This window comes from Pantherophis guttatus, chromosome 1 (genome assembly GCF_059756535.1).
Source record: "Pantherophis guttatus breed Tessera chromosome 1, ASM5975653v1, whole genome shotgun sequence".
Classification (NCBI taxonomy): Eukaryota; Metazoa; Chordata; class Lepidosauria; order Squamata; family Colubridae; genus Pantherophis; species Pantherophis guttatus.
In genome coordinates this window covers 129,352,381-129,378,790 of record NC_142063.1, presented here as the reverse complement: position 1 = coordinate 129,378,790, position 26,410 = coordinate 129,352,381, and the positions used below count along the sequence as shown (strand labels likewise).

The following is a 26,410-nucleotide window of genomic DNA, read 5'->3' as shown; positions in this document are numbered from 1 at the left end:
CCACTAGTTAAAAAAAAAATCTATTCAATCCTGTCTGATTCTTGGAGACTGCTTGAACAAGTCCCTACAGTTTTCTTAGCAAGGTTTTTCAGAAGTTGTTTGCCATTGCTGGCTTCCTAGAGTCAAGAGAAATTGAGTGGCCCCAGGTCACCTGGTTAGCTTTATGCCTAAGAGAGTTAGAACTCTCAGTTTCTAGCCTGGTGCAGTAACCACTACAAACTGGTTCTCCAAACTGCTATTAATTATATTTAATTTTAAAAATAAATCCAGAACAAACACTAAACTGGGGGATGACACCAACACAATTGGAGTAAACCAGGACTTTTCTGGGCAAACTACGTCATATTGCTTAGCATGATCCACAAGTCTAGTACTGTGAATTTCACATTGCTTCTATTCCTTAGCAATGGTATGTCTAAGAGGTATGGCAATTACCACTTAATAGCAAGTGGTATTCTGTTGAAACCTTACACTGATGTCAGGCTAGAGTAATAGAAAAAGTAAAGTTGTAATCTTAACTTGTATCAGATTAAATCCTTTACTGATTGTCTCTTTTCAAAGGCAATCTTCATATTTGTTACAGGTTTGCTGACTGCAGTCGCAGCTGAAATTATCTGCTGCCTTTGCACTAAATGTCAAAGCTGCAAGCTGACACTGGCTGTGTTATTCTATATAGTAATTGCAAAAAAGCCCATCCAAAAAAAGGCTATAGAAATAACCTCTTTTGCAATATTGAGTGGGAAATAATCCAACATGTGCATTATTAGTCTTAATAAGCCTTCAGTTCTATCCACGCACTGTGTAGTTTTCTTATTGAATAAAGCAGAATTGGCAGGGTTTGTCCACATATTAGGCCACAAGGCATTATGACAATATGTTGCATGAGCCTAGTCTTATGTTGAAAGCATGCAACATATTGAGCCATAAATTGCTCAACTGCATTTCAGCTGCATGTTGCATGAACCTAGCTTGCCAGATTAGCTAATGGTTAAGTATGTCAAACAAAACTATTATATTGTGTTAATTGACCATGACAAATGAACATAGGCATATATGTTCCTGAACAGACTTTAGGCCAGAAAATAATACACCAGGACTGAATTAAAATGGGGAAATATAGGAAGACGTATCTGGCCAGACTGTATAAAATATTTTCATCTTGCGAATTTGTTATCAGCCTTGTTATACAGTATATTGCATATAATGAGTACAACAATGACCTACAAAAATGGAATCCAAAGTTTAACACTTTAGAAATAATCTTGCCAGCAGAGGGAGCCAGCTCCCTTTGAATACAGAACCTATATAAATTGAGCAGTAGCTTTTTCATCCTGGTTTAAGCTATTGTAGCAAAACTTTTAAAGAACACTTGAAGAATCTAAGAGTACAGTAATTGAAGTAATTCTGTATAGGAAAAATTGGTAGTATATTTTGTTTTCTAACTCTAACTCAGAAACCAAAAGTTGAGTATTTAATATAAAAGATTAGCTTTGCCTTCTAGAGCAGGGGTTCCCAATCTTGGCAACTTTAAAACATGAATTTCAACTCCCAGAATTCTCCAGCTGGCTAGAGAATTCTGGGAGTTGAAGTCATATGTCTTAAAGTTGTCAAGATTGGGAACCCCTGCTCTAGAACAACTAAAAATATATGAAGTTTGGGATCAAGAATGGATAGCAAGAATTAGCAAGACTCATATATATAGAAGACTATGTAAGGAGGTCAAAATATGAAGATCTGGGAACAATTGTAGTAGAATGCCCCAGAAGGACTACAACACTGAAGACTTTTCATTCACTGGTAACTCAAGTCACTAGTAACTCAAGACTATTGCAGTATTCCATTAAATTTATTAAATACAATTTACTAAGTAACAGCTACTAAAAACAGATCTTATGACCCTGAGCAATTTCACTTTAGTCACTGAGCTGGAAGCATATATCATTTGGTAGTTTTATTTTATAGGTCACCTTGTAATATTTTGGCAGAATCATACTTAAGGTAATATACCGGTAGTCTAAAAATCCTGTTTCACTAATAGTTGCCTGCATCTTGCTTTTCTTTTTTCCCCCCTCTGCTTCTTTCTTTTGAACTCTCATCTGTCTTTCTGTCTGCTCCCTGCTAGAGAGAGACCATCCTGCCTTCCTTTGAAGAGCAGAGAGATCTTGCTTGCTCATGATGGGGGTACAGGTAATCCTCTAATTACGATCACAAGTGAGCCCAAAATTTCTGCTGCTAAGCAAGACAGTTGTTAAGTGAGTTTTGTTCCATTTTACAACCTTTCTTGTCACAGTTTTTAAATGAATCACTGCAGTTGGTAAGTTAGTAACATGATTGTTAAGTGGATCTGGCTTCCTCATTGATTTGACTTGTCAGAAGATCACAAATGGTGATCATATGGCCTGGGACACTGCAACTGTCACAAATACATGCCAGTTGCCCAGTGCCCAAATTTTGATCATGGGGATGCTACAATTGTCATGCCCCTGTTGGAGCCTGAATCTGCGGAGGAGGATGAGCTAGAGCTGGAGCCAACAGAGATTGAGGGTTGGCTTTGGAGGAATGTGGGGAGGAGCAGGCCGAGGCAGCCCAGGACCCCTCAGGATAGGGAAAGCTTGTTAGCAGGGAGAAACAGGGGCAGGATGACAGAGAAAGGGCAAGCAGTGGAGTTGAGGAGCAATGGAGCTCAGGCGATGAGCAAGGACCACCCTCTCCTGATCCCTGAGCACAGAGAGTGGAGAGAATGCGGGAACAGCACAGGCTGACCTGACGACTTGGGAGGAGAGCACCCTGCCCCTCTTCATAAGGCACACCTGGAGACTGAGATTTAAGGAGATGCTGTGGGGAGGGGCATTTGTCAGGAACAAATGCTGAATTCATAGAGTTTGGTGTGCCGGTACAAACATTTGGCGTTTGCAGGACTGCTTGCTTGCTTCCTTCCTTTGTGGACTCAGAGCCTTATTCCTGACTTCATGAACTCAGTACCTTGTTCCTTACTTTGTGGATTTATTGTTTGTTCCTTGGTTCATGGACTCATTTCCCTGTTTGTTTTGCTGGACTGTGCACAGCCAGAGGCTGCTGTGTGTGTGTGTGTGTGTGTGTGTGTGTGTGTGTGTGTGTGTGTGTGTGCATGTGCGGGCGTGCTTTGCTCTGGGACTTGCCAAGAAGAGCATTTGGGGGGTGGGAATTTGGGGCATTAAAGGGGAGTTTGAACTCTCAGCTGGCTGTGTGACCTTCGTGCCTTGTCCCAGGTCATCACAGCAATGATCCTAAGTGTGAAAAAACATCATAAGTCACTTTTTTCAGTGCTATAGCTTTGGTCACTAAATGAATGGGTGTAAATTGAGGACCACCTGTAGACAGTCCTCAGATGGTCTCAGCATGTTTTAGCAGACCACTCCCAGAAGCAGCACCCACCTTGGGTGGGGGGAGAACAGGCAGGAGGGCTTGTTCACATGGGGCAGCACAATACTGTGAGAGGCCTTGGGGCATTTTTTTTTCCCCTGGTAAATATAATTGTTTTTATTTATTTATTTTATTTTATTTATTTTGTCAAGCATATATAAGATAACAGATATAAGTATAAACATAATTTGAATGCAGGATAAGGATACAAATAAATGGGGACAGTAGGACAGGGACGGTAGGCACGCTGGTGCGCTTATGCATGCCCCTTACAGACCTCTTAGGAATGGGGTGAGGTCAAGAGTAGACACTCTAAGGTTAAAGTTTTGAGGGTTTGGGGAAGAAACCACAGAGTCAGGTAGTGCATTCCAGTCATTGACCACTCTGTTGCTGAAGTCATATTTTCAGCAATCGAGTTTGAAGAGGTTTACCTTGAGTTTGTATCTATTGTGTGCTCGTGTATTGTTGTGGTTGAAGCTGAAGTAGTCATTGACAGGTAGGACGTTGTGGCAGATAATTTTATTTACTATGGTTAGGCATTGCCTAGTTGACCCAGCCAACCAGAGACTGTTATGGCCAGGAGACTCACCACTAAGGCTAAAGTGAGCTGTGAGGCTGTTTGTCTTCCCAGAATACTTCTGAATGCCCAGTTGGCCCATGTACACTTTCCTAGGCACACTCTCAGCATCTTCAAAGGCTGGATAAATGATTTGAATCTCTTGATGGATACCTCCATTTAACTATTCCAAAATGAAATCCCTATAATATTTATGAAAATGCAAGCACCTGACACAGGAACACATCTCATCCAAATGGATTTTCATGCTTAAGAAACTAGGTGGGAAGTTGAGGTGAACACAAGCAAAATATTCCTGCAATATGTTTACAGAAAACATATGTTTGGCAAAATGTATGGGAAACCTGTTTTACTTTGCTCAAAAGGGCTTCCAGGTTGTTATTGGCACTAATATCTTCATCAAAAATGCTGAACTGGTTCAGTATAGTGGTTCAGGGGGTGGCCTAGAAACCAGGAGGCTATGAGTTCTAGTCCTGCTTTAGATATGAAAGCTGTTGTGGTCGGCCAGCAGTCTGTGGAGCTGGCAGCGGAGTCGGACAGTGAGGAGGCTGGGGAAGAATATGGGCCAGTTGAGTGACTTTGGGCCATCACACTCTCTCAGCCCAACCCAACTCACGGGGTGCTTGTTGTATGGAAAATAAGAGAAAAGAGAATTAGGTACCGTATGTTTGCCTCCTTGTATTTCTTATAAAGGAAGAAAGGCGGGATTAAAATCTAATAAACAACCAACCAGAATAGGAAACCTTGCTTTCAATGCAGTTGGGAAGCTAAGCAGACTCAGGCAGGGTTAATATTTCAATGGGGAGAACCACCAGGAAATACCCAAGGTGGTAGGAATTTTAAAAAGAGATGAAACTTTCCAGCTACTCAGTTTGCCGGGGGGAGAGGAGGATATATCCTCAAATAAATCAATGACAACACCACTTCTGTGGTGTATCTTTTTTCTTTTTTCATAGGCTTTTATGTGCATATTCTTTCTAGCCAGGTTTTACCTATGTAAACTTAGTTGTTCTTCAGCCCTAGGTTCTGTGAAATCTCATTCACAAGTTCTTGGGCCCTTTTTCTGCTGACAAACTGCAACTCTGTGTTGCTTCCTGGGGCATAAAGATACATTATGCCTTTACATATATATATGCCACTAAAAGTACAATCATTCCTTAAATTTAATTACATTATTATTATGTGGAATCAAGTCAATGAAATGAGGTCTTGAAGTGTGTCAAGGAATTGCATAGAAGTCATCATCCAGAAAGAAAAAACAGCAGATACTTAGGAACACAGGAATATCATGAGGTAAATTAAACCGTATACTGAACACACAAAAGAAAAAAGCGGGAAAAAAGGGAAACTCCCCCTTTACACTTACGGCAGCCAATCATAGCGTAGATTGCCTCATGCATGAATCAGCAGTCTCTAATCAACTATAACCAGTGGTGGTTTGCTACTGGTTCACCCCGGATCAGGCAAACCGGTAGTGGCGGCAGCGGGAGGCTCTGCCCACCTGCCCGGATGTTTCTGTGCATGCGCAGAAGCATCGCACGCACATACATGCACACGAACACGCGCACGAACACAAGCACAAGCAAACCAGTAACAAACTAAACTGAAACCCACTATTGACTACAACTGTGTGTTCTGGCCTATTGTACACTTTACTGTTCCAGCTAAATTCAATTTCCTAATGAAGTGCAACTCTATAGTTCTTCAAAAGTGATCCACAGGATGCTTTGGGTCATTACTTGTAAGGAGTAATATTGCAGAAAACTAATAAAATAATCAAATAAACATATTGCATTAATCATAAGAAAAGGTCAGAAGAGCACGCAGATCTGCTATATATTTCAGAACAACAACAAAATAGCCCATTCTGAAAGAAAATAACAGAAAATAGATGCATTATTTATGGTACAATTATATGCATATGTATTCAGGACTCTTCCTCAGTTCCTAAATTACAGTGCTGTCCACACTTTCTTGAGCCAGCAGAAAACTATCAAAACCGTACATTTACTAATCCCATTGACAATTCCTATCCTGCCAGCATAAAATCAGCAAGGGGTGCTGTATGTATTTATAGTGTAGAGGACACACCAGGAAAAGGAACTGGTGGATCCACCTGGTTTTGTGTTCTTCCTCTGTTATTGGATACCACTGTCTGGCAGAAAACCATCTACCACTCACTCGCCTTCATGTGAGAATCCTGATAGGTAGCTAGGTTGTCAGATTCAATTTTATTCCACAGAAGCATTAAAATCCATGTTGCAAACTGCCGACTGATAAAGAAGACTGCAGCCTGAGACTTTGTCTCCTTGTCTCCCACTTCTACTTTGCTGGGCAGCTCTGTTCCAACTGGTCAGCTGCAGATCCAGCCTGCAAACTGAGAAGTGCCTCATTTGAAAGAATACAACTTTCCCCACTGCCCAAAGCAGAATGGCCCTGAGTCTCCAGGGACTGGGGGAGAATAGTGGTCAATAGATGCTAGACTGAATCCACCCTATATGGCTCACCAAGCTGTGCCACTGACAAAATGCCTGGGAGAGTGCATCAGAGGGTATCCAGGGCAAAACCAGTGATAAAATAAGATAAGGATGACCTTATATTTTCTTGTATGGTCTGGGCATCAACTGAAGACAACATCACAGCAGACATAAAAATTTGGAAGGGCATGTTGGTGCTGACATTAGCTGCCAATGAGGAAAGGCTCTCATATACATTCTACTGTAATATAATTCAAAGGTCACAGAATGTGAAGCTCATGTATTTTTCATCATATCCACATTTCATTACTGAAGTCAGATGGAGGGGGAAGGGTTTTTTCCTCTCTTCTCCACAAGATCATTGAGAAGGGAAGTGAAATGTGAATCCACATTCAAATCCTCATTAGTTTTCAGCCCAGCCTGCCTTAGAAGCTTCTTCTTAAAAGGATAAAATCAAATACTCCACATATCCTACTCCCATATTCCCCCAACCAACCCCTAATGCTTGGTTTAAAGATGTGCCTCCCAAGATGATCTGAGAACACAGCCTGCAGCCCAAAAGAACTCTTGTATAAATTTATATCCAAGTCACAAAGGGTGGAGAAACTACAGTACTCAGAATCTTCTTGTTGCTCCATCATCCTGCTCCAACAATCACTTCATTGCACAGTAAGGAGTGCTCAAGTCAAAATAGTCTTGCTCCTATTTGATTCAAGCAGTCTCCTGCTTGAGCAGAGGATTGTCCTAGATGATCTCCAAGATCCCTTCCAACTCTATTATTCTGTGTTTTATTTGTTTCCTTCATTCTGTAATTCCTGGATAGTTAATTCATATATCTATCTCATTTTTTATTGTTACACAGAGTATGCGGGTAGGATATGTGGAGGAGAGGTGGGTTTCAGCAGGTTCTGACCAGTTCTGGAGAACCAGTAGCGGAAATTTTGAGTAGTTTGGAGAACCGGTAGTAAAAATTCTGACTGGCCCCACCCCCATCTATTCTCTGCTTCCCAAGTCCCAGCTAATCAGAAGAAAATGGAGATTTTGCAGTAACCTTCCCCTGGAGTAGGGTGGGAATGGAGATTTTACAGTCCCCTGGAGTGGGGTGGGAATGGAGATTTTACAGTATCCTTCCCCTGCCACGCCCACCAAGCCGCACCCACTAAGCCATGCCACACCCACCAAGCCACACCCACAGAACCGGTCGTAAAAAAAATTGAAACCCACCACTGATGTGGAGTATTTCATTTTATTCTCTTAAGAAGAACCTTCTAAGCCAGGCTGGGCTGAAAACTAATGAGGATTTGAATGTGGATCTCAAGGGACTATGCTCCATGCACATTCCCTACTTGTTCCAACTTGTGAGCATAAGGGGAAACATAGAGGAATAGTAGAAGATTGCCCATGGATCATCTTAGCATAATAATGATGCCAGTTTCATGGAGATTAAAAGTGATCAGCAAAAGACAAAACGCTGGGTTCCAGTTTTTCCAGATTCGCTAGAATTGTCCAAGTCCATATTTCTCCTGTGTCTTCTAATGTTATATATGTTGTGTAATTCTTGCTGGGCTTATCCCTGAGATGTTTTATAAGAAGGGATGGAGATTTGTAACATTGTAAAGACGTAGCAAAGTAAAGCTTTGCAGGCTCATTCAGCTATGAAACATATGAAATGCTTTCCTCGGTTGAAAGGTTTTATACAAATAGGTTTTGAGATATCATAAAATCTGATTTGGCATTTGTTTCATTGTTGCAGGCAAGGTATTAAGTTAATAAGCCAATAAAACAAAATAATGGTGTTAGATGCAATTAGATGAGATGCAAGAAACAATTGGCTAATTTCTCTAACTCAACTGTCCTCCTACATATCAAAACATCTGCCAATAACGCTACTGCAGTACAGGTAGTCCTTACAACCATTCATTTAGTGAGCATCTGAACTTACAATAGCACTGAAAAAAAGTGACTTAAAAAGTGACTTATTTTCACACTTACGATCATTGTAGCATCCCCATGGTCACACGATCAAAGGCGCTTGGCAACTGGCATGAATTTATAGTTGCAGTGTCCCAGGGTCATGTGATCACCTTTTGTGACTTTCCCAGCTGGCTTCCAACAAGCAAAGTTAGTGGGGGAACCCAGATTTGTTTAACAACTGCACGATTTGCTTAACTGCAGTGATTCAGTTAACTGCTGCAAAAAAAAAAAGTTGTAAAATGGGGTGCAACTCACAATTGTCTTGCTTAGCAACAGAAATTTTGGGCTTAATTGTGGTCGTAAGTTGAGGACTACTTATACATATGTGGTGGATCTGATTGGATTACTCTACCATATCTACACTCATTCATTTGACTCCTCTTACATCCCATTTTCTTCTTATCCAAGTTGAGCAAAGTTTTTGTTTTGTAAAAAAAAATAGATTAGAGTCCTGAAGGGAGCTGAGTCACAAGCAGTACTATACTTAGAATATTCTGCTCTTCTTTATCTTTCTTTATCTGCAGACTTTGATCCAGGAGGCTGCGCTTGATTATTTGCTTGCAGATATTCACCAGACTAGGTAATATCATCTTCAAGGACTCCTCAGTTCAATCCTGAACTACATATATTCTCTTCTACTGAAATTTTACATAATTTGCAATTGCTATAAAATGTTGATTTCATGAAGAAAAATAAACTATTTTAACAGCAGTTCAGCTATGGATTAAGTAATTAAGCTGCTTTACTCAAAAGAGACAAATTATTATTAGAAACATGGCATCTTCCACCCAAAAACAAAAATTAGCCAAGGCATACTGGTCCTGGTTAGGTGACTATAGAAAAAGGTCTTTTTAAACCCAGATTGCCATCCTGAAATGTTTTTTGAAAAAGGATGTTCAAAGGAAAACTGAAGTATGGAGCACCTGAATCGAAAATCTTAGCCTGGATTGAGTCACACATTAGACTCAGCCAAGTCTTGGCTGAGTCTAATGTATGACTAAGTCTTGGCAAACTCAGCCAAGATAATTTAAAAATAACGTTTTAAGTAACAATGGTATAGCTAAATATTTAGCACTTCTCCTGTTTATTCAGGGAGTTTCTGGGAGCACATCTGCTATTTTTTCTACCTTTCTAACTTTGCATCAATCCCATCAGATAAATCAAGATTGAATGGTCAGACAAGAAGCTCTGAGGTTGAGATAAAATTTGCATCCCAAATATTTTACTCCCAATGTGACCTTCTATCAACTAAATGTTGCTGTTCCTTCTTTGTTTTGTTCTTGTAGGATTTACACTTCATCCAACAAAATTAGAGCATTACACAGTGTTGTTTTCACTTCCCTTCAAACCTTAATTTCCACCTCCTGGGCATAGTGTTTGATGCATATATTTTAACACTGCTCATCTCATTATTACCAGGAGTCTAATCAATCAAACACTGTCAGCTGCATGGCTGATTCAAAAAATACATTTAAGCACATCCCTCCCTTTCTTTCCACCAGTTTGCAGATAATAAGTGAACAGAGAAAAATGCTGAAATTAAGGGATTCCCAGAATCCTGATTTATTTTTGTTTTCCTGAATGGATATTATCTCAATTTTGCTGTACTTCAGAATGGGTAGTGTCTTCATGATACACCTTGTTCATACAAAAAAAAAAAATGTTTTCCTGTCCTGAGAATGGAGAAACAACTTTTGAAAACAGGGATAAGGAAAAGAAAATGTAATTATCTTCTTGACATAATAAATAATTGAGTGGGTAGGACACCTTTCCTAGCCTAGGACCCTATAGATCAGGGGTGCCACGTCATCACATGACATATTATGACTTTTTTTCCCTTCGCTAAACCAGGGGTGTGGCCAGAACATGACGCATCGGACCTGCGGGCCATGAGTTTGACACCCCTGCAATAGATGTACAGATAATCCTCAACTTACAACCATTTGTTTAGTGACCATCAAAAGTTATAACAGCACAGAAAAAAAGTGACTTATGATCAGTCCTCACATTTATGACCATCACACCATTCCTACAGTTATGTGATCAAATGTGACTTGGCAGAGTTGGGTGCTTGGCATCCAACGTTTATTTATGACAGTTACAGCACCTTGGAGTCATGCGATCACCATTTGCGACTTTCCCAACCAATTTCCAACACCAAAGTCAAAGCTGGCCTTGCTTAACCATGTGCTTCACTTAACTAGTGCTTCACTTAACAACCATGGCAAAAAAAGGTTGTACAATTGTATTACAGCGATTGGGAGATGGGTCTTTATCCTACCTAATTTTGCTGGCTGGGTGTAGCATTTTGGATCAAGCAGGATAGGGCAGAGCAGGCAATATCCTTATCATATTTTAATTACTCCGATGTCCTGTCTTGTGCAACACACTGACCCAGAAACTAACCAGAAAGGCTGGGTTTGCACAGAACTGCTTATTAAATGAAAAGGTAACTGGGTTGTGCTTCAGAGACTCACATAACTCAGTCACTGATTACAGTTAAAAAGCAGAAACTTTCCAAAATTCCACAATGTTCCCATTTCTACAATTAATCTACATTTGGGATGGGGCTACCAAAAGTGATCTGGAAAACTGACAATCACTGGAAGACAAGGTGGACAGTAAACTTTTATCGCTTTGTTACCTTTTAGTGACCATCTTGATTTGGAAGTGTTTGCCTTTGTCACCAGAAAGTCAACATGATGTGATTATACTGATTGCAAGTAGCCGAGTCTGACTGCAAGAAGATGAAATCTTTTTTTGGGGGGGGGAGAGGGGTTGTGGGCTTATTCTAGCCTCTCTTCTTCTGGCCTTTAACCCTCTTTATTTATCTGCTTTTAAAGAAGGATAAGCAGTGGGTGTCACTGCCCTGCAATTCTTTTCCGGGCGTTGAGTGGGATCCAGGAAATAAGATGCTACTCAGGCGTTGCAACATCCTGCCTGCATTTGCATAAGAGATTAATCTTGATGAGTTTTTAACTTTGCTCAGATGTTTGTGTTTGTTTTCTTTGCGGCAGCCTATTGTGCGCAACCCATTCCGTGTGATTAGCTCACGGTCTCTTGTGCAACCATCTCAAGCGATTGGGTTAATTCAGGTTCCCGAGTTCCACTACTGTAATTAAGGTCTTCAGCCAGTCACAATGCAGCACAACCTCGGGGTTTGAATGACCCACTGACCCGCTAACCCCCAAAGCAGCCACCCTTATATTAACTCAGCCTAGGGCAACACACGCACCAACATACTCGTTCCCTTTACAGCCCAATGTGTGGTGGCAAACCTAGGGGAGGGAGGAGGGAATGAGAAAGAGAGAGAGAATGAGAGGGAGAGAGAGAGGGAGAGAGAGAATGAGAGAGGGGGGGAGAGGGAGAGGAAGGGGGAGAGAGAGAATAAGAGGACCCGGATTGTGGGGGCAATAAGCTGACTTTGTATAAAAAAGAACACCGCTTAGGGGGGCCCAAAAGCCCTACTAAGCAGGTATATACAAAAGTATGAAGGCTATTGCTTAACGCATTGTAAGCCGCCCTGAGTCTCCGGAGAAGGGCGGCATATAAATCGAATCAATCAATCAATCAATCAATCAATCAATCAATCAATCAATAAGAGAGAGAGAGAATGAGAGAGAGAGGGAGGGGGAGAGAGAGAAAGAGAATGAGAGAGAATGAGGAGGAAGGGGGAGAGAGAAAAAGAGAGAAAGAGAGAATGAGAGAGAGAATGAGAGAGAGTGGGAGAGGGAGGGGGAGAGAGAGAATGAGAGAGGGGGGAGAGGGAGGGGGAGAGAGAGAATGAGAGAGAAAGAGAATGAGAGAGGGGGGAGAGGGAGAGGGAGAGAGAGAATGAGAGAGAGAGGGAGAGGGAGGGGGAGAGAGAAAGAGAGAATGAGAGAGAGAGGGAGAGGGAGGGGGGAGAGAGAAAATGAGAAAGAGAGAATGAGAGAGAGAGGGAGAGAGAAATGAGAGGGAGAGAGAATGAAAGAGAGAGAGAGAGAGAGAGAGAGCACCGCCTTCTTGGAAGAACCGCGGGGGGGGCGAAAGGGGATGTCTTGCCTTAAGTATTGAACCCCCCCCCCCTCAATTTCGCGAAGTCGGCGCAGCAGGCAGCGGCTCTTCCCGGCGCGCCTTGTTTCTCCGGAGCAATCCGCCCCCCCCCCGTTTCTGCCCGCCTCCTCCTCCTCCTCCTCCTCCCGGAGTCTCTGGGCTGCTGACTCAGCCGGAGGGAAAACTCAAAGGGCGCTCCGCCGCCCGGCTTGCCCGCCTCCCCGAGGATGTCGCCCGGGGGCCCGCTCTCTTCGCAGCTCTTGCTCGAAGCCGCCTGGCTCTGAAAGGGACGCGCGGAGCGGCCGCGGGAGACTTTTCCCGCCAGCGCCGGGAACAAAGCGGAGCGAAGTTGCCCTTGGTTTCCCTTCTCCTCCTCCTCCTCCTCCGCCGGGAACCCCAGTCACCATGACAGCCATAGCAGCGCAAGTAAGTTGGGGAGAGCGGGGGGAGAGGGCCGCGTCCTGGGGGCGGAAGGGGCGCTCTTTGGGACAGGGGAGCGAGGTTTGGGGTGGGGGGGCAGGACAAGGAGGGAGGGGGTCCCATCCCTGGAAGCCTTGTGTCGGCCGGTCCTTTGTTCTACCTGGTACAATGTTCGCTCTTGGCCCTACAGGCGGAGCGGTTCCTCTGGGACTGGGCGGTCGGCGGACTCACCTGTTGCTCTTCGTAAATTTTCTCTCCAAACGCGGAGTGGGTGGAGGGTGGTGGAGGAAGAGAGCCCTTGCGTCCCCAAATCGAAAATCCCGACCGTTGCGTTTTCTCTTTTAGACGGAGGGCTTCCCTAACCGAGCGCTCAAATAGTGGAAAGTTGGAAGTCTTTTTGTCATGCGATTCTGTTCCTCTCCTTGCTCGCCCAGAAGTTGACTTTTAAATCTGCCTTCCGAAATTTTCTATCGCCCAGGGATGACAAATGGCTCGCTTTTTGTTGGCGAGTGGGTTGCACAGCTTGGAGAAGGGTTTTAGGGCTTGGGGAGAAGGGGGTGGAGGTGGGACACAATTGAAGGTGGGGCTTCGAGTAAAGAGTGCGGCGCTCGCTCTCTCTCTCTCTCTCGCTCGCTCTCTCTCTCTCTCTCTCTCTCTCTTTCTTTCTTTCTTTCTTTCTTTCTTTCTTTCTTTCTGGTTCCTCACATAGTTCAAACTTTCTGGCCATCCATTAGCTGGGTGACTCTCCCAAAAGTGAACTAAATGAGATTAAAAAAAACCCAGGGTGGGTGTGATGGGAGAAGCTGGCAAAAGAAAGACTAAATTTCACAAAAGGAAAGCAGATCTGCTTGGAAGACAATCTTCCTGGAAGAAAGACACACACACACACACACACACAAACACACACACACAAAAGGCAGCTGAGAAAGCTGTTGTTTAAGGGTCCATTCTTAACCTCCTCTCCTAGTCATGTGACCCAGGGCAGAGCAATTAAGGCGAACAAAAGTAGGCATCCTCTCTTTCAAGATGGAAGGTCATCTGGTTTAGAAAGAAGCATTTACAGCCTGCCCTATTCTTCCCAGGGCTTACATACACTCAAACAAGACAGATGCAGCATGATGGGGTGGGGATGGGGGCAGAAACGCAGATACCATCAATCTACAGTATATGCATCAGCCTGATAATATTTTGAGGGGGATTCAAATAAACACATGCAAATCCAACTAGTGGAGTGAGGAGAAGCATACTATATGCAATGTGAAATGTTTCCAACACAACAGAAGGTTGGAAAGAAATTGTGTAGAGAGATTCGGGACCCTGTCTATCTGCTCATGTGGAGAATATCCGTCCAAACATTGAACAGAGTTAGACTAAATCTAAGAGGGGAAGCCAACGAAAGACAGTGGAGTTTGAAAATGGGCCAGAGTTGGCCAAAAAGACTGCAAAGAAAAATATTCCAGGGGTGGGGGGGGGGAACTGCCTGTGCATCCTACAGATGATCGTTTGGGTATTTTCACAGATTGAAATTAACTATTGCATTCTAAGCCGGTTTTCCTTTTCTCTCTCCTGGTCATGTGAGCAGAGTATCTGCACACACAAACACACACTCATGCAAACATTACACAAACACAGACAAGAGGTAAGAAAGAAATCACACTAACTCAGAGAGATGGAACATGTTACTTCATTATACAGAAGCAAGTACAGATGCCTCCTCTAGCTATCGTTGATAAGGAGCTTGGAACAAATTAAATAACTTATGCTCCATATTCTTTCTCTATTTTTTTTTTAGGCGTGAGGGCATCCAAGAACCAAAGCAACTCAACTTGCTCAACTTCCTTCTTTTTTCTTAGAATGCAATGAGTTGTTTACAAAGATCAGCAAATCTGTCTCTTGCTGGCATGTTGTTCCTGATGTTTCAGCAAAACTAGCTCATACACAGCAAGGCTTGTACAAGAGTGATTTTCAAAACAAAGTGCACCACAGGAATGACAATTAAGAGAAACGGAAATCTGGGGGAATATTTCTTGGTCAATACTTTTAGAGCTAAATTTCTCAGAAATGGGACGGTGCTGATTAATGTGAGATATATTTCTTTAATCATCTTTAGCATTTATGTATATTAGAGTTTTCAATACCTCTAAATGCAAGGATGATAAATCATTAGTCCTCCAAATATTGCTGACCTTCAGTTCCCAGCATTCCTCATAATTGACCATGATGATTGGGAATTGGGGAAGTTTTAATTGAGCAATATCTGGAGCACTATTGTGTACCCATTTTGCTATAGTGTACTACTTCTTTATTTTCTCATATTTTGTCCAAAGTAAAATGCACAATCTCTCATCTCTTGTTCTTATTTTTTTGACATACACACACACACATACACACACATTTCCTTCCTTCCTTCCTTCCTTCCTTCCTTCCTTCCTTCCTTCCTTCCGCCCTCCCTCCCTCCCTCCTTCCCTCCCCCCTCTCTTTCTTTCTTTCTTTCCTTCCTTCTGTGCAAAGTTTGGTCATTGCTTGCCAATTACTGCTGCTTGTTTCTCTTGGTCTTCTTCTGTCTTCTTTTCATCCACCTATGTCTATCAGATATTTAGCTCACTGAAGGTTTAGAATCTGTTTGGTATCTTCCCTTCAGCCCGTGTTCACATAGCATGTTTAACTGGGTCAAAGAGGGTATTAGGGGGGTCATGTGAACATCATAACACAGTGAAATAAACCTCAGTCAATGTTAATGCCAAGAAGAGAGAATTAATTTTTGCTGGAAATAAGTCCCAAGTTGTTCAAAGCCAAACCCCCACTTAGCTATCTGAAGAAGGTAAGAAAAAAAGCAGAAGAGGATAGGATAGATAAGTCCCCACAATTTTTTTAGGTGATCATTCACTAAAAAAAAAAGAAAAGAAATCCCCACAATAGCTGGATGACTTCAAAAATGTCCACCACGAGAGCATCCATAATCAAGTGGTGCTAAGCGTGGAGAGAATTGATTGCCAGCTGAGCAGCTGACTCAGAAATGCTATCCATACAGATCTTGCAAAGGTTCCTTATCCTTGGATGAATCCTTGCTTCATCTCTCCATGCTGATAATTCCAGCACATCTCTTTGTGTCACCATTACTCTACAACTCCATTGATCCTGAAATGAATGAAATGAATTCTCCCTTGGTAACCCTGATGCCAGAAACTATTTAAAAGAAAACCTTCCTCAAACTCACCTCTCCTGAAAAGCCTTGAGAACTTTCTCTCTCTACCTCAATACTGTTATGTTATAAGCAAAACCACATGACCTGGGGTGGGGTGGGGTATACCGATTCTTTCTTGCTATTCTGTTTTTCTTCTTTTGGGGGAGGAAGGTTGTTCCCTGGCCTGTCTTAGACTGCAGTCCTTTGGAATTAAAGTGTTTCCAGCCTGTTGCTTGTAAAATATAAGGAATACAGGTAGTCCTCAACTTACAACCGTTTGTTTAGTGAGTGTTCAAAGTTACAATGGCGCTAAAAAAAGTGACGTACAAACATTTTTCACACTTACAACCATTGCAGCATCCCCATGGTCATGTGATCAAAATCCAGATGCAACTGGCAGATATGAGGGCTGCGGTGTCCGGGGGTGGTGGTGGTCATGTGATCACCTTTTGTGACCTCCTGCCAAGCAAAGCCGATGGGAAGCCAGATTCATTTAACAACTGTGTTACTAACTTAATCATACGTGCAGGGATTCACTTAACAACTGTGGCAAGAAAGGACATAAAATGGGGCAAAACTCAGTATCTGTCTTCCGTAGCCATGGAAATTTGGGGCTCAATTGTGGTCGTAAGTCGAGGACTACCTGTATTACAAAACGAGTACAGTATTACACAGATGAGGGAAAGCAATTGAAAAACAGAGAATGAAGGATTGCTTCTTTGGCTCTGCCAGCGTGCCTTATAACAATGGCTATGGTTTTGTCCCTTATGGTTAACTACTTTTTAATGCCAGATAAACATCAAGAGCTAGCACTGTACAGTAGTCAAAGTGTTGGACGAGAACTAGGGAGGCCCAGATCCTAATATTTTCTAGCCAAAGAAACCTATTGGGTAATTCTGCATCTGCCACTGTCTCTCAGCTCAACCTACCTCACAAGATAGCTCTTATGGATTAAAAATGAAGATAGTCCTACTGTAAGTGAAATAAATGTACATAGTTGGAGGACACCAACTATGGAGGATGGAAAAGCGGTTGCCCTTATGGTGCATGCACGAGATAGTCAAAAGAAGCTCTTTCTGGGACTCGGGATGTACTAAGGTTATTTCCACAAGAGGTGAAAGTAGAACCTTGATATTGTTACGATGAGAAAAGCTACAGCAAAGGCAACACATGTCTAACCCTGCAGTATTATTTCCTGTTATTCCCTTTCCGGGGGGGGGGGAAGCAGCACACAGACAAAGTGAGTTGGATCGTGCCAACTCTCTTCTTCCCAGTTTTGCCTCTGTTCCATTATTCTTCCTCAAGGATGTAGGAGTAAAGCAAAGGTCCTGCATGAGGCTTTGCAAACCAAATGGGCCAGGCAGATAAAGTCTGTGGGAGTCAAGCGAGAATGTTTGCTTGGGATATTTGTAGCACAATCTTAAGCCAAATAGTGCAATCGAGTTAATCAGAAATGCTTAGGTAAATAGATCTGTGCTATTCACAGAAATTTTAAAAGCCTATTTTGTAATGGGGTGGGGGGGATTTCCTGTGAATGTCAAGCATCAGTCTCAACTCTGTTTGCAAAATGCATGCTTCTAGCTGTATCCGCTAGTATTAATAGCTGTATCTTGAGACTTCTTTGAATAGTTTGCCTGTCAGGATGTGTGTACAAAAAAATTCAAAGAAGGAAGTCACATTAAAAAGACTGTTTTGGTTTAATTTCCTTGGGAATGACAAATTACAGATAATGTTCTTTATTTCCAAATATTACATTCCTATTGAAAAACTGATGGAACATTTACTAGGGCTTTTATTCTATAGAATTCATGAAATACATCAATATTGTTTATTATGCATTCTTCCCAAGGCACTTTCAGATCAATTGTGTATAAATGGTCTTTAAAGTGTATTTAATTGACTTCACTGATGGTATTTATTGGCATGCCAAAAATCACAGTTTGTTCATTGTTTAAAAGAGTTCCAGTATGGTAATGTTATACAACCTTCAGGCTGTTTTCAGAAACTTTGCAAGTGGACAATTTAGATCTTCACTAAGAACAGCCTGCCCTGCCACCCTAAGGGACAGAGAGAAAGAAAGAATAGTAGAAAGATAAAGAATTAGAAAAGGAGACATCAGAAAGACAATATGCATGAGGGGTCCTTGGTGCTCTGACTTTCGTTGTCTTCTTGTAATGTTTCACTACCCAAAGTAGGTAACATAATTAGTGCACTGTAATGTTACCTACTTTGGGTAATGAAACATTTGCAAGAAAACAACCAAGCACAGAGAGCACCAAGGATCCCTCATTCCAACCCTGAGATACAGATATTCTTTATCGGTAGAATATGCATGGCCTTTTGGACACTTAGGAGTTTGACTGCACAGCTACTGTCTGTCTTGGTTCCAGCCATCACAGGCACTGTGACTTTGAAAAGATAATCTTGAGGCAATGTAGCTCTTAACGAAAACGGTCTGTTCCACCTGAACTAAATCTATGTTTCTTTTTTCTTTTTCCTGTTCTTTCTTTGGGAATTTCTCCTGAAGACCCAGTGGTTACTTACTCGTAGAAGACCGAAGAAATCATTCTTTGAGACCTTTATCAGGAGCTTAATTATCCTCTGTGTTGCAATTGCCATTGTTCTGTTGTCCATTGCGGTATGTGATGGCCATTGGCTTTTCACAAAAGGAAAACTCTTTGGTCTGTGGCATTTCTGTACCCTTGGAAGCAACAGCACCTTGAAATGCACCACTGATCTCTCTTTGACCAATATCAAAGGGATAAGCATAGGAATGACCTTTATAAGAAGCGTGGTGTCTTTTGCCATTGTTGTTGCAATCTTTGGCCTGGAACTTCTCATGGTCTCTCAAGTCTGCGAAGATATCAACTCAAGGAGAAAATGGTCCATGGGCTCAGTCCTCATTCTTGTCTCATTTCTACTGTCATCGGCTGGAATGGTGAGCTTCTTAATCCTCCTGAGAGACTACATCACGTTCACAAGTTTTACGTTAACCTATTGGTGTGAATTTATTGCAACATTCCTTTTCTTCCTTAATGGAATCAGTGGACTTCACCTTAACAACCTAACTTTTCCATGGAACAGAGTGAGAAAAAATTAAGCATGATGAACCAAATATCCCAAGAATATATTGCAGCTCATTAACGTTCGAGAAAGACACCAAGGGGGGTTGTTTTTGAGGGGAATTGTTTGGTTTGATTTTTTGATTTTTGATTTTTTTGGTAGCATAAGGTAAAAGATTTCCAACAGCTTGCCACTTTCTAGAGGATGTCTCCAAATTAAGTTGATAATGGATGCTGAGTACTGGAAATGGGAAATTATAACCTGTTGGGATTTTAAATAATGCATCTAACCATAGTAATGGAATAGCAAAAAGTAACTTGCTTAATTTAAAACTCAGTTTCTAAGTCTCAACATCCTTAGTCCGGTTACAGTCATTATCTTTTAAGTGTCTCACTGAAATGAATATGACAACCAATCACATTATTTTTATTTGAGTTGGGTGGGAACCAAATTCCATAGCCAAGTAGAATAAGACCTATGCTGTGTAAATGGGTTTTGTGCATTTTCATGATTGTGTTCTTCATATCAGTAATTTGTATCACCAGAAATATTTGTACTATGTAGGACATAGGACAGTACCAACTAAAACTTTACTTTCTAATAAACACAAATAATTTGCCTTTTCACATTGTCATATATAAGCCACAATTAAAGTCTGTGCTTTTATCATATATTCTCTGGCAAATATATGATGTATAAACCATGTCAGTACTGTGTGCATTTTCTACCAAAGTAAGATCCTTTACTGCTGAGAAGCAAGCTATCCAACCAACATCTTTTTAAAAGAGGCCTGTGCCACTTTTAATTATTTCATTAAAACAATTTAATGAATGATAATGGAGAGTCAGTCCCTTCCCGCAAGCTGGAAATATTTTTTCATAGAGACATCTAAACTCTGTGTATTTCTAACCACAGAGTTTGTAACACAAAATGCCCAGTTAAATTTACTTCCTGCTTTTCAAAATTACAGAAAAGTAAGTTTTTACCCTTCTAAAAAATACATTCTTTGCTAAGAATATAGGGTCAGGCCGTTATCATAGAAAGCATTTACTTGCACATATATGGTGGTAAAAGTGGAAGGAGGCTTCTGTACTCCTTTCTGGACATATAGCTTATATGATTTCAATCCTAAAACACACCCTGTGGTATAAATGAAATAAATTGTAAATCAGATTTGGTGTAAGTTTAAAGCATGAATTCTCTATTGTTCAGTAATAACTTGAACCCTTTTCTGTATATGTATTTCACAATATTTTACTACAACAATAAGTTTCATAAACTTGGGACAGTTGTTACCATTTAAAATTGTAAATGTTTGACTCCATCCCTGTGAACTTTCTACTTCTAAATATCCTATATTATTAATCCAAATTGTTCATTATTGTCAACAACAAAAAAGTCAGTAGCCTAAGAAATGCACAAATCAGCTGGCAAATTTTCTATGGAAACTACTGCACTGAATCATTGTTTTTGAGAGAACCAGTGTTATTTCAATAAAGCTGCATGCTTGATTGAATTCTAGGTTCTCTAATCCTTATTTATATTTGTATCTTTACAGCTAACTGAAAGACTATTTAGGAATGCCCTAATTATTCTACTAAGTTTTTCACTAAAACTTTTGTAGAAGTTTCCAAGCTATTTACTTGGAAATAAACTAAAGCCAGTATGTTGGCAGTCTAGCCAAGCTTTCCCAAATCTGGCGGGGTCATATTAAATGCCTAACCCCAACCAGTATTGCATGGACTGCTTTGGGCAATGGGAATTGTGGTGCAATATATTAAAAAGGACCCCAAATAGAAAGAGTGCTTAATAATTAACTAGACAGGTTATGATACCAGTAGAATCAATAGATTCACAAGCCACCATATACTTTTATATGTTTACTATGACAAAAAAAAGATACTCCATTTATTGTCCCTCAGAAAGATCTTGGCGTGTCATTCAGCTTGCATTTTTATTATTGCCTCTTATGAGTTGTTAAGATTTTGCACAGTTGAAGAACACAATACATTATACAGTGAAGTATCTCCAGACCTTTCCCAGGGTGAGGGATGACCCTGGAAAATTAGCAAATCGTATCTACCTGTATTGTTTAGTAGTCTGTATAAATTAAATTGTATGAACCTGAAGAAAGAAAGATTTGCTTGATTGGAGTTTTGAAGTTTTCATGTTGAGAATATTTTGCAAAATCTATAGTATTTTTCCCCAGTTTAGAGCATTAATTCTCTATTATTGCCTATCTAGAAGTCTATTATCTTGCTGATTTCATTCAACAGTTTTCCCAACTATCTGATGAAGAAATTTGAAGTCTTCTTGAAAAAAATAATGTGCTAAAGAACCGAACACAAATCTCTGTGGACCTGTCAAAATGATTGACCTTTGCTACAACAAATGTGGAATTCTTCCAGATTTCTTGCATGATATACTGCCAGTGTCTGTCTTTGCTGTTGTATTGTTTAATATATATATTTTTTGCACTGATTATTCCATCCTTTGCCTGGAATTTCAGCTCATTTTCAAAAGGTGGAACACTCTCTTCTCATGGGCTAAATGAATGACCATCATCTTTTCCTTTCAAAAATGATGGTTCTGATTAAATTAGGCCTTCAAAACTATCTAGCTGTAGTACATTAGAGATCAATTTTGAGCTGATGTTCTAAAAGAATTGTAAATACTATTTACCTTGACTCTTTTTTGTCCTATTAAAGGCCATTTGCCAGTAAATTCCAGAGAATGTTTGTTTAGGTGATCTTTATCTTTAATAATAATTGTTTTACTAAGTAAGTTATAACAAGTAAGCTTTTCTAAACTTTAATAATGATTGTTTTACTAAGTAAGTTATAACATGTGGGCTTTTCTAAACTCTTTTCTACAAACTATAAAAGGAAATTGGAAGATATCTAGGATCAGAATGTCAAATGTTCAATAAACTACTTTTTAAAATGGTAATTCTAGTCACTTATAAGTGTCACAGCTGGGAGACATACAGCAAATGCATGTGAATATATATGCACACACATATACCCCAGTATATTTGCACTAAATTGTAGAGAAAAGGAACTGGAAAAGGTTTTCCTAGAAATCAGAATTTGAAAATGTTTGTGAAATAGGTTTAAACTGATAATGTCTTTTCTGCACAAACCTACCCAAATTGAAAAAGGGAGGTAATTTAAGAATTTGAAACAGAGTCATTAGATAGATAATGTGTAGAAATGAGATGCAATGTGCTTGGTCATTAGACTATTAAAAACACTCCTGAATGATGTATTTATTCAGAGTGTACCCTAACTTTTCTCTAAACCCAGCATGACTAGATGATTTTTTAAAATAAACCTAAGATTATATTTTACTGCTTTCAGCTTTGCATGGTGTACGTAGTTGTTGGATGGGATGATCCCACAAATGGGGACTGACCTTTAGAAAACAATAGTGATTCAGGAATACTGCATGGCCGGGATATATACCTTCTAGGGATAAATAATTGCCTGAGGATGCTGGCTTCCTTATTCATGCCTCATAGAAATTAATCATCTCTGAATGGCATGAAGTTCAGGAAAGTTGGGGTAAGGTATATTATCCATGGATCAAATCCAGCCAGGAAATTCTTTTCAGACATTAATTATTTAGCTTGAGCTGGTAAATCATGATAATTCACTCGGTTTATAGGTAGTCCTCAATTTACAACCATAATCGGGACCGGAAAATTTGTCATTAAGTGATACACTTATTAAGCAAGATACTATGTCACTGCACCCAATTTCACATCTTTTTGCCATATCCGTTAAGCGAGAGATTACATGATTGCGATTTGGGATCTTCCCTGCCAGTTTCCCCACTCATTTTGTTGGAATTTAGCTGGGGAGGTTGCACGTATCAGTCACGTGACCCCAAAAAGCTGCAACTGTTGTAAATGTGAGCCAGTTGTCAACTGCTTGAATTGCAACCATGGGGACAGTAACGATTGTAAGTGTGGTGACTGATTGTGAGTCACTTTTTTCAGTACTGTTGTAACTTCAGTCACTAAATCCAATGGTCGTAAGTCAAGGATAGCTTCAAAATGATCATGATAGGCAAGACAGACATGTCAAAATGACTTATGGAATATTGATATTAATGGGTATTATTAAGCGCTCTCAGACTTTTTGTCTCCAGCAACTGTACATATTAAAGTATGCATGCTTATATGCACATTCACAAAAAGGTGGGTAGGTGAGAAAGAGAGCACACAAGATGGAAGCATAGCCAGAACTAAATTGACATAGATAATGCTTCTTACCATTATTGCAAAGTTCAATTCAAGACAAAGCTTAAGCATGACAAGGCTGAATTAAGACAAAAACCCTAATTTTAATTACTCCAGTAAATCCGTATTATGATCAGGACAGAGAACCATCTAAGCATGCTGGCATGATGTGTGACAGCTCTTCCCCCCATTTCCTGTCTTGGGGTCTATATACTGATCTCTCACCTGGGGCTAACAAACAGGTTAGCCACGTATGCCAACATAACTTTCTAACAACAAAACAAGTGTACATGGCATTCCCAGATAACAGTTGATATTAACAGAGCCTAAAGCCACTAATGTTTTTGCAACAAAGGCACCAAAGATAGGGGCATCATAAAGATCCTGTGACAAGAACAGATAGCCAGAGGCCACTCAGAGAGATAAATTTATTTCCTGCCTTTATTATTTCTATAAATATCTTAAGATGACAAACCCACACAATACTCCTTCTATCCCCTCTTTTCCCAACAACGACAACCCTGTGAAGGTTAGGCTGAGAGAGAGAGAGAATGACTGCTCAAAGTCACCAAGCTGACCTTCATGCTTTAAGGATGCATGAAGCAGCTACCTCAATGAGTTGGTTCTCAAACTTGGCAGCATCCTAAAATGAAAAATTAATTTGTGTGATACCCCCATGAATAAAACTAATAATTTCATTGGCATCACCAGGCTTAATTATACAGTATATTTATAATTGAGAGATATAAGGCTACACAACACAGTTATGTTTGCTATATATAGCAATTCTCCATTGAGAGCTCATGCAGGTAATTTGAGGAGAAAAGTCCAGAATAAGTTTTTGACAGTGTTCCCATTTTGCTTATACAATATTTTTTAAAAAATGTGTTCTCTCTCTTCTAAATTACTTGAGATCCTCAGTAGAGAGTCTTGGGTCACAGTTGTCAGAACTGTTGACATTACATTTTGGTCATTAACCTACGGGAGAATGGGGTTGATTTATTTTTATGCTTTTACTGAGTGAAACCCTGTGAAAGCCAAAGCATATACAAGGGGACTGGTTCTCCCACTCCCATATGCAGATGCAGGAGGTTGGATTAAATGATCTCCAGACATTGTGGGCTATAATCAGGAAAAAAAATCTTAATGGTAAAACTGTTCAGCAATAGATCAGCCAGCTTTGACAGATTTTTCTCTGCTTATTCTAAAAGTTTAATCTGTTCTCCACCATAACAAGATAAAAATCTATACTGACAGTTTTCAACATAGTATAATGTGTGAACTCAATCATAGAAAACCAAAATGGGCAGAATGTAGCTGTAGGCTCTGTGTGAAATGTCTAACTGTTCCAGGAACATCCAAGTATCTTGGACAACAGATCTCATCACCTTGTACATACTGGCTTGAGATAATAATCTAACACACCCAGGGACCACTTGCATAGGGCAAGCTAATTTAGGAGTGAAGAGAGTCCACAAAGGTCATTGTTGGCTCAGAAAAAAAGTTTGTTTTGTTTTGTTTGATTTGATTTGATTTGTATACCACCCTACTCCCGAAGGACTCAGGGTGGTGAACAGCCACAAGATAAAAACACATAAATACAAAATTTAAAAACAGAATAAAACCGAATTAAATAATTTGGCTGAAGTTGTGGGTGGTTGTTGGTTTTTTGCCTCATATGGTCCAGAAATATTATATTTATGACTACTATTAAATACAACAGCACTTTCACTGTAGAGATATTTGGCACAGGCAGCGGATAAACTAGAATCAAATTCAATAATATGAAAACACATGCTTAACTTTCACAATAAGATGATTTCCCAAAGCCACAGAACAATACTGGTAACTGTCAATTCAAGCTACTGCCAAAATCAATATTCACTGATGCAACTCATCACAGCAAGCAAAAGTCTGACATGAACTATCTGTACTAGTTTGAACATTGTCAAACCAATGTAAAATAGCTAGAGTTTTAGCAAGTTTACAGTACCTGTCTTATTTTTTGTGAAAAATTCGGAGGAGGAGGAGGAGGAGAAGAAGAAAGGCACTGCAAATGCCACTGATGTGCTAATTATTACAAAGATTTAAGTAGCTAAAAGAGCACTCTTGAAACAGTTTGATAATGAGAAACAGTCAATGGAAAGCAGGGATAAGGAACCCTCTAAATCAGTCCCAAAGGTGCTTTTTCAGGAAGCAACTGGATTTTTCTTGTTTTTTCTTTGAAAACGTTTCATTTCTCATCCAACAAGCTCCTTCAGCTTTGACTGCACGTGGGGAATTGAAGGATTTATATTCCTTGCAGACAGCTGGTAATTTGCATTCTTTCAGAGAGTCATTGAGGCACTTGGAGGTTTATCTGTGTCCTGAGGGACATAGCCATGTACTTTGGCATCAAATAATGTGGGAGTATTAACGGATTTCCAGGGAAAAAACTGCAGACCACAGGAACCATTTGCACTACTCAGGTGACCCTGAGGACACAGATAAACCTCTAAGTGCCTCAGCGACTCTCTAAAAGGATGCAAATAACCAGATGTCAGCAAGGAATATAAATCCTTCAATTCCCCACTATCCAGTCAAAGCTGAAGAAGCTTCTTGAATGAGAAGCAAAATGTCTTCAAAGAAAAAACAAGGAAAATCCAATTATCCTGAAATAAGCACCTTAGGGATAAACCATGACCTGGATGATTGAGAATCTCCATAGACCTCCAAATCAGTGTTCTGCAATCTTGGCATATTGATGATATGTGGACCAATTCAGAATTTTTGGCTCGCTGGGGAATTCTGGGAGTTGAAGTCCATCCGTCTTCAAGTGGTCAAGGTTGAAAAACACTGCTCCAGACCTTCCTAGACTGGATCTATTATCAGTTCAAGTCAGCATGGCTAATGGTTAGAGATGCTGCAAAATGTAGTACCACAGAACTGGGAAGAGTAATACTATAGATACATAAAGCCACTTTGACACTTGGCCAATAAAGAATTCTGTTCTGTTCTGTAGTAGTTAAAATATCAGGTTAGAAACTGGAGACTGA

The 26,410-nt window shown here is 40.4% G+C and overlaps 2 protein-coding genes across 5 annotated transcripts in view; one reads left to right on the top strand and one right to left on the bottom strand.

Moving 5' to 3' along the window:
• The window catches only part of C1H2orf76 (chromosome 1 C2orf76 homolog), a 48,507-nt gene extending 34,689 nt beyond the window's left edge, over positions 1-13,818 (bottom strand). The window contains exons 1-2 of one of the 4 annotated variants that reach the window (XM_087881769.1): positions 13,117-13,818; positions 8,449-8,643 (exon numbers count right to left, since the gene is read on the bottom strand). The gene's annotated coding sequence lies outside the window, so the exon portion shown is untranslated. Of the gene's footprint in view, positions 1-8,448; positions 8,647-13,116 lie in introns of all 4 variants that reach the window. The other 3 variants (XM_060687930.2, XM_087881777.1, XM_087881772.1) reach the window with 3 other exon arrangements.
• TMEM37 (transmembrane protein 37) lies at positions 12,580-22,081 on the top strand. Its single transcript, XM_034423521.3, has 2 exons — positions 12,580-12,891; positions 18,597-22,081. The coding sequence occupies exons 1-2, from the start codon at positions 12,871-12,873 to the stop codon at positions 19,167-19,169; spliced, it is 594 nt and encodes a 197-aa protein (XP_034279412.1). The 5' UTR covers positions 12,580-12,870; the 3' UTR covers positions 19,170-22,081.
• Positions 22,082-26,410: the final 4,329 nt, after the last annotated feature.

Coding starts and splice junctions, on each gene's coding strand:
- TMEM37 (XM_034423521.3), top strand. CDS start 12,871: ATGACAGCCATAGCAGCGCAA. Junction 12,892..18,596: donor TGACAGCCATAGCAGCGCAA/GTAAGTTGGGGA, acceptor TTTCTCCTGAAG/ACCCAGTGGTTACTTACTCG.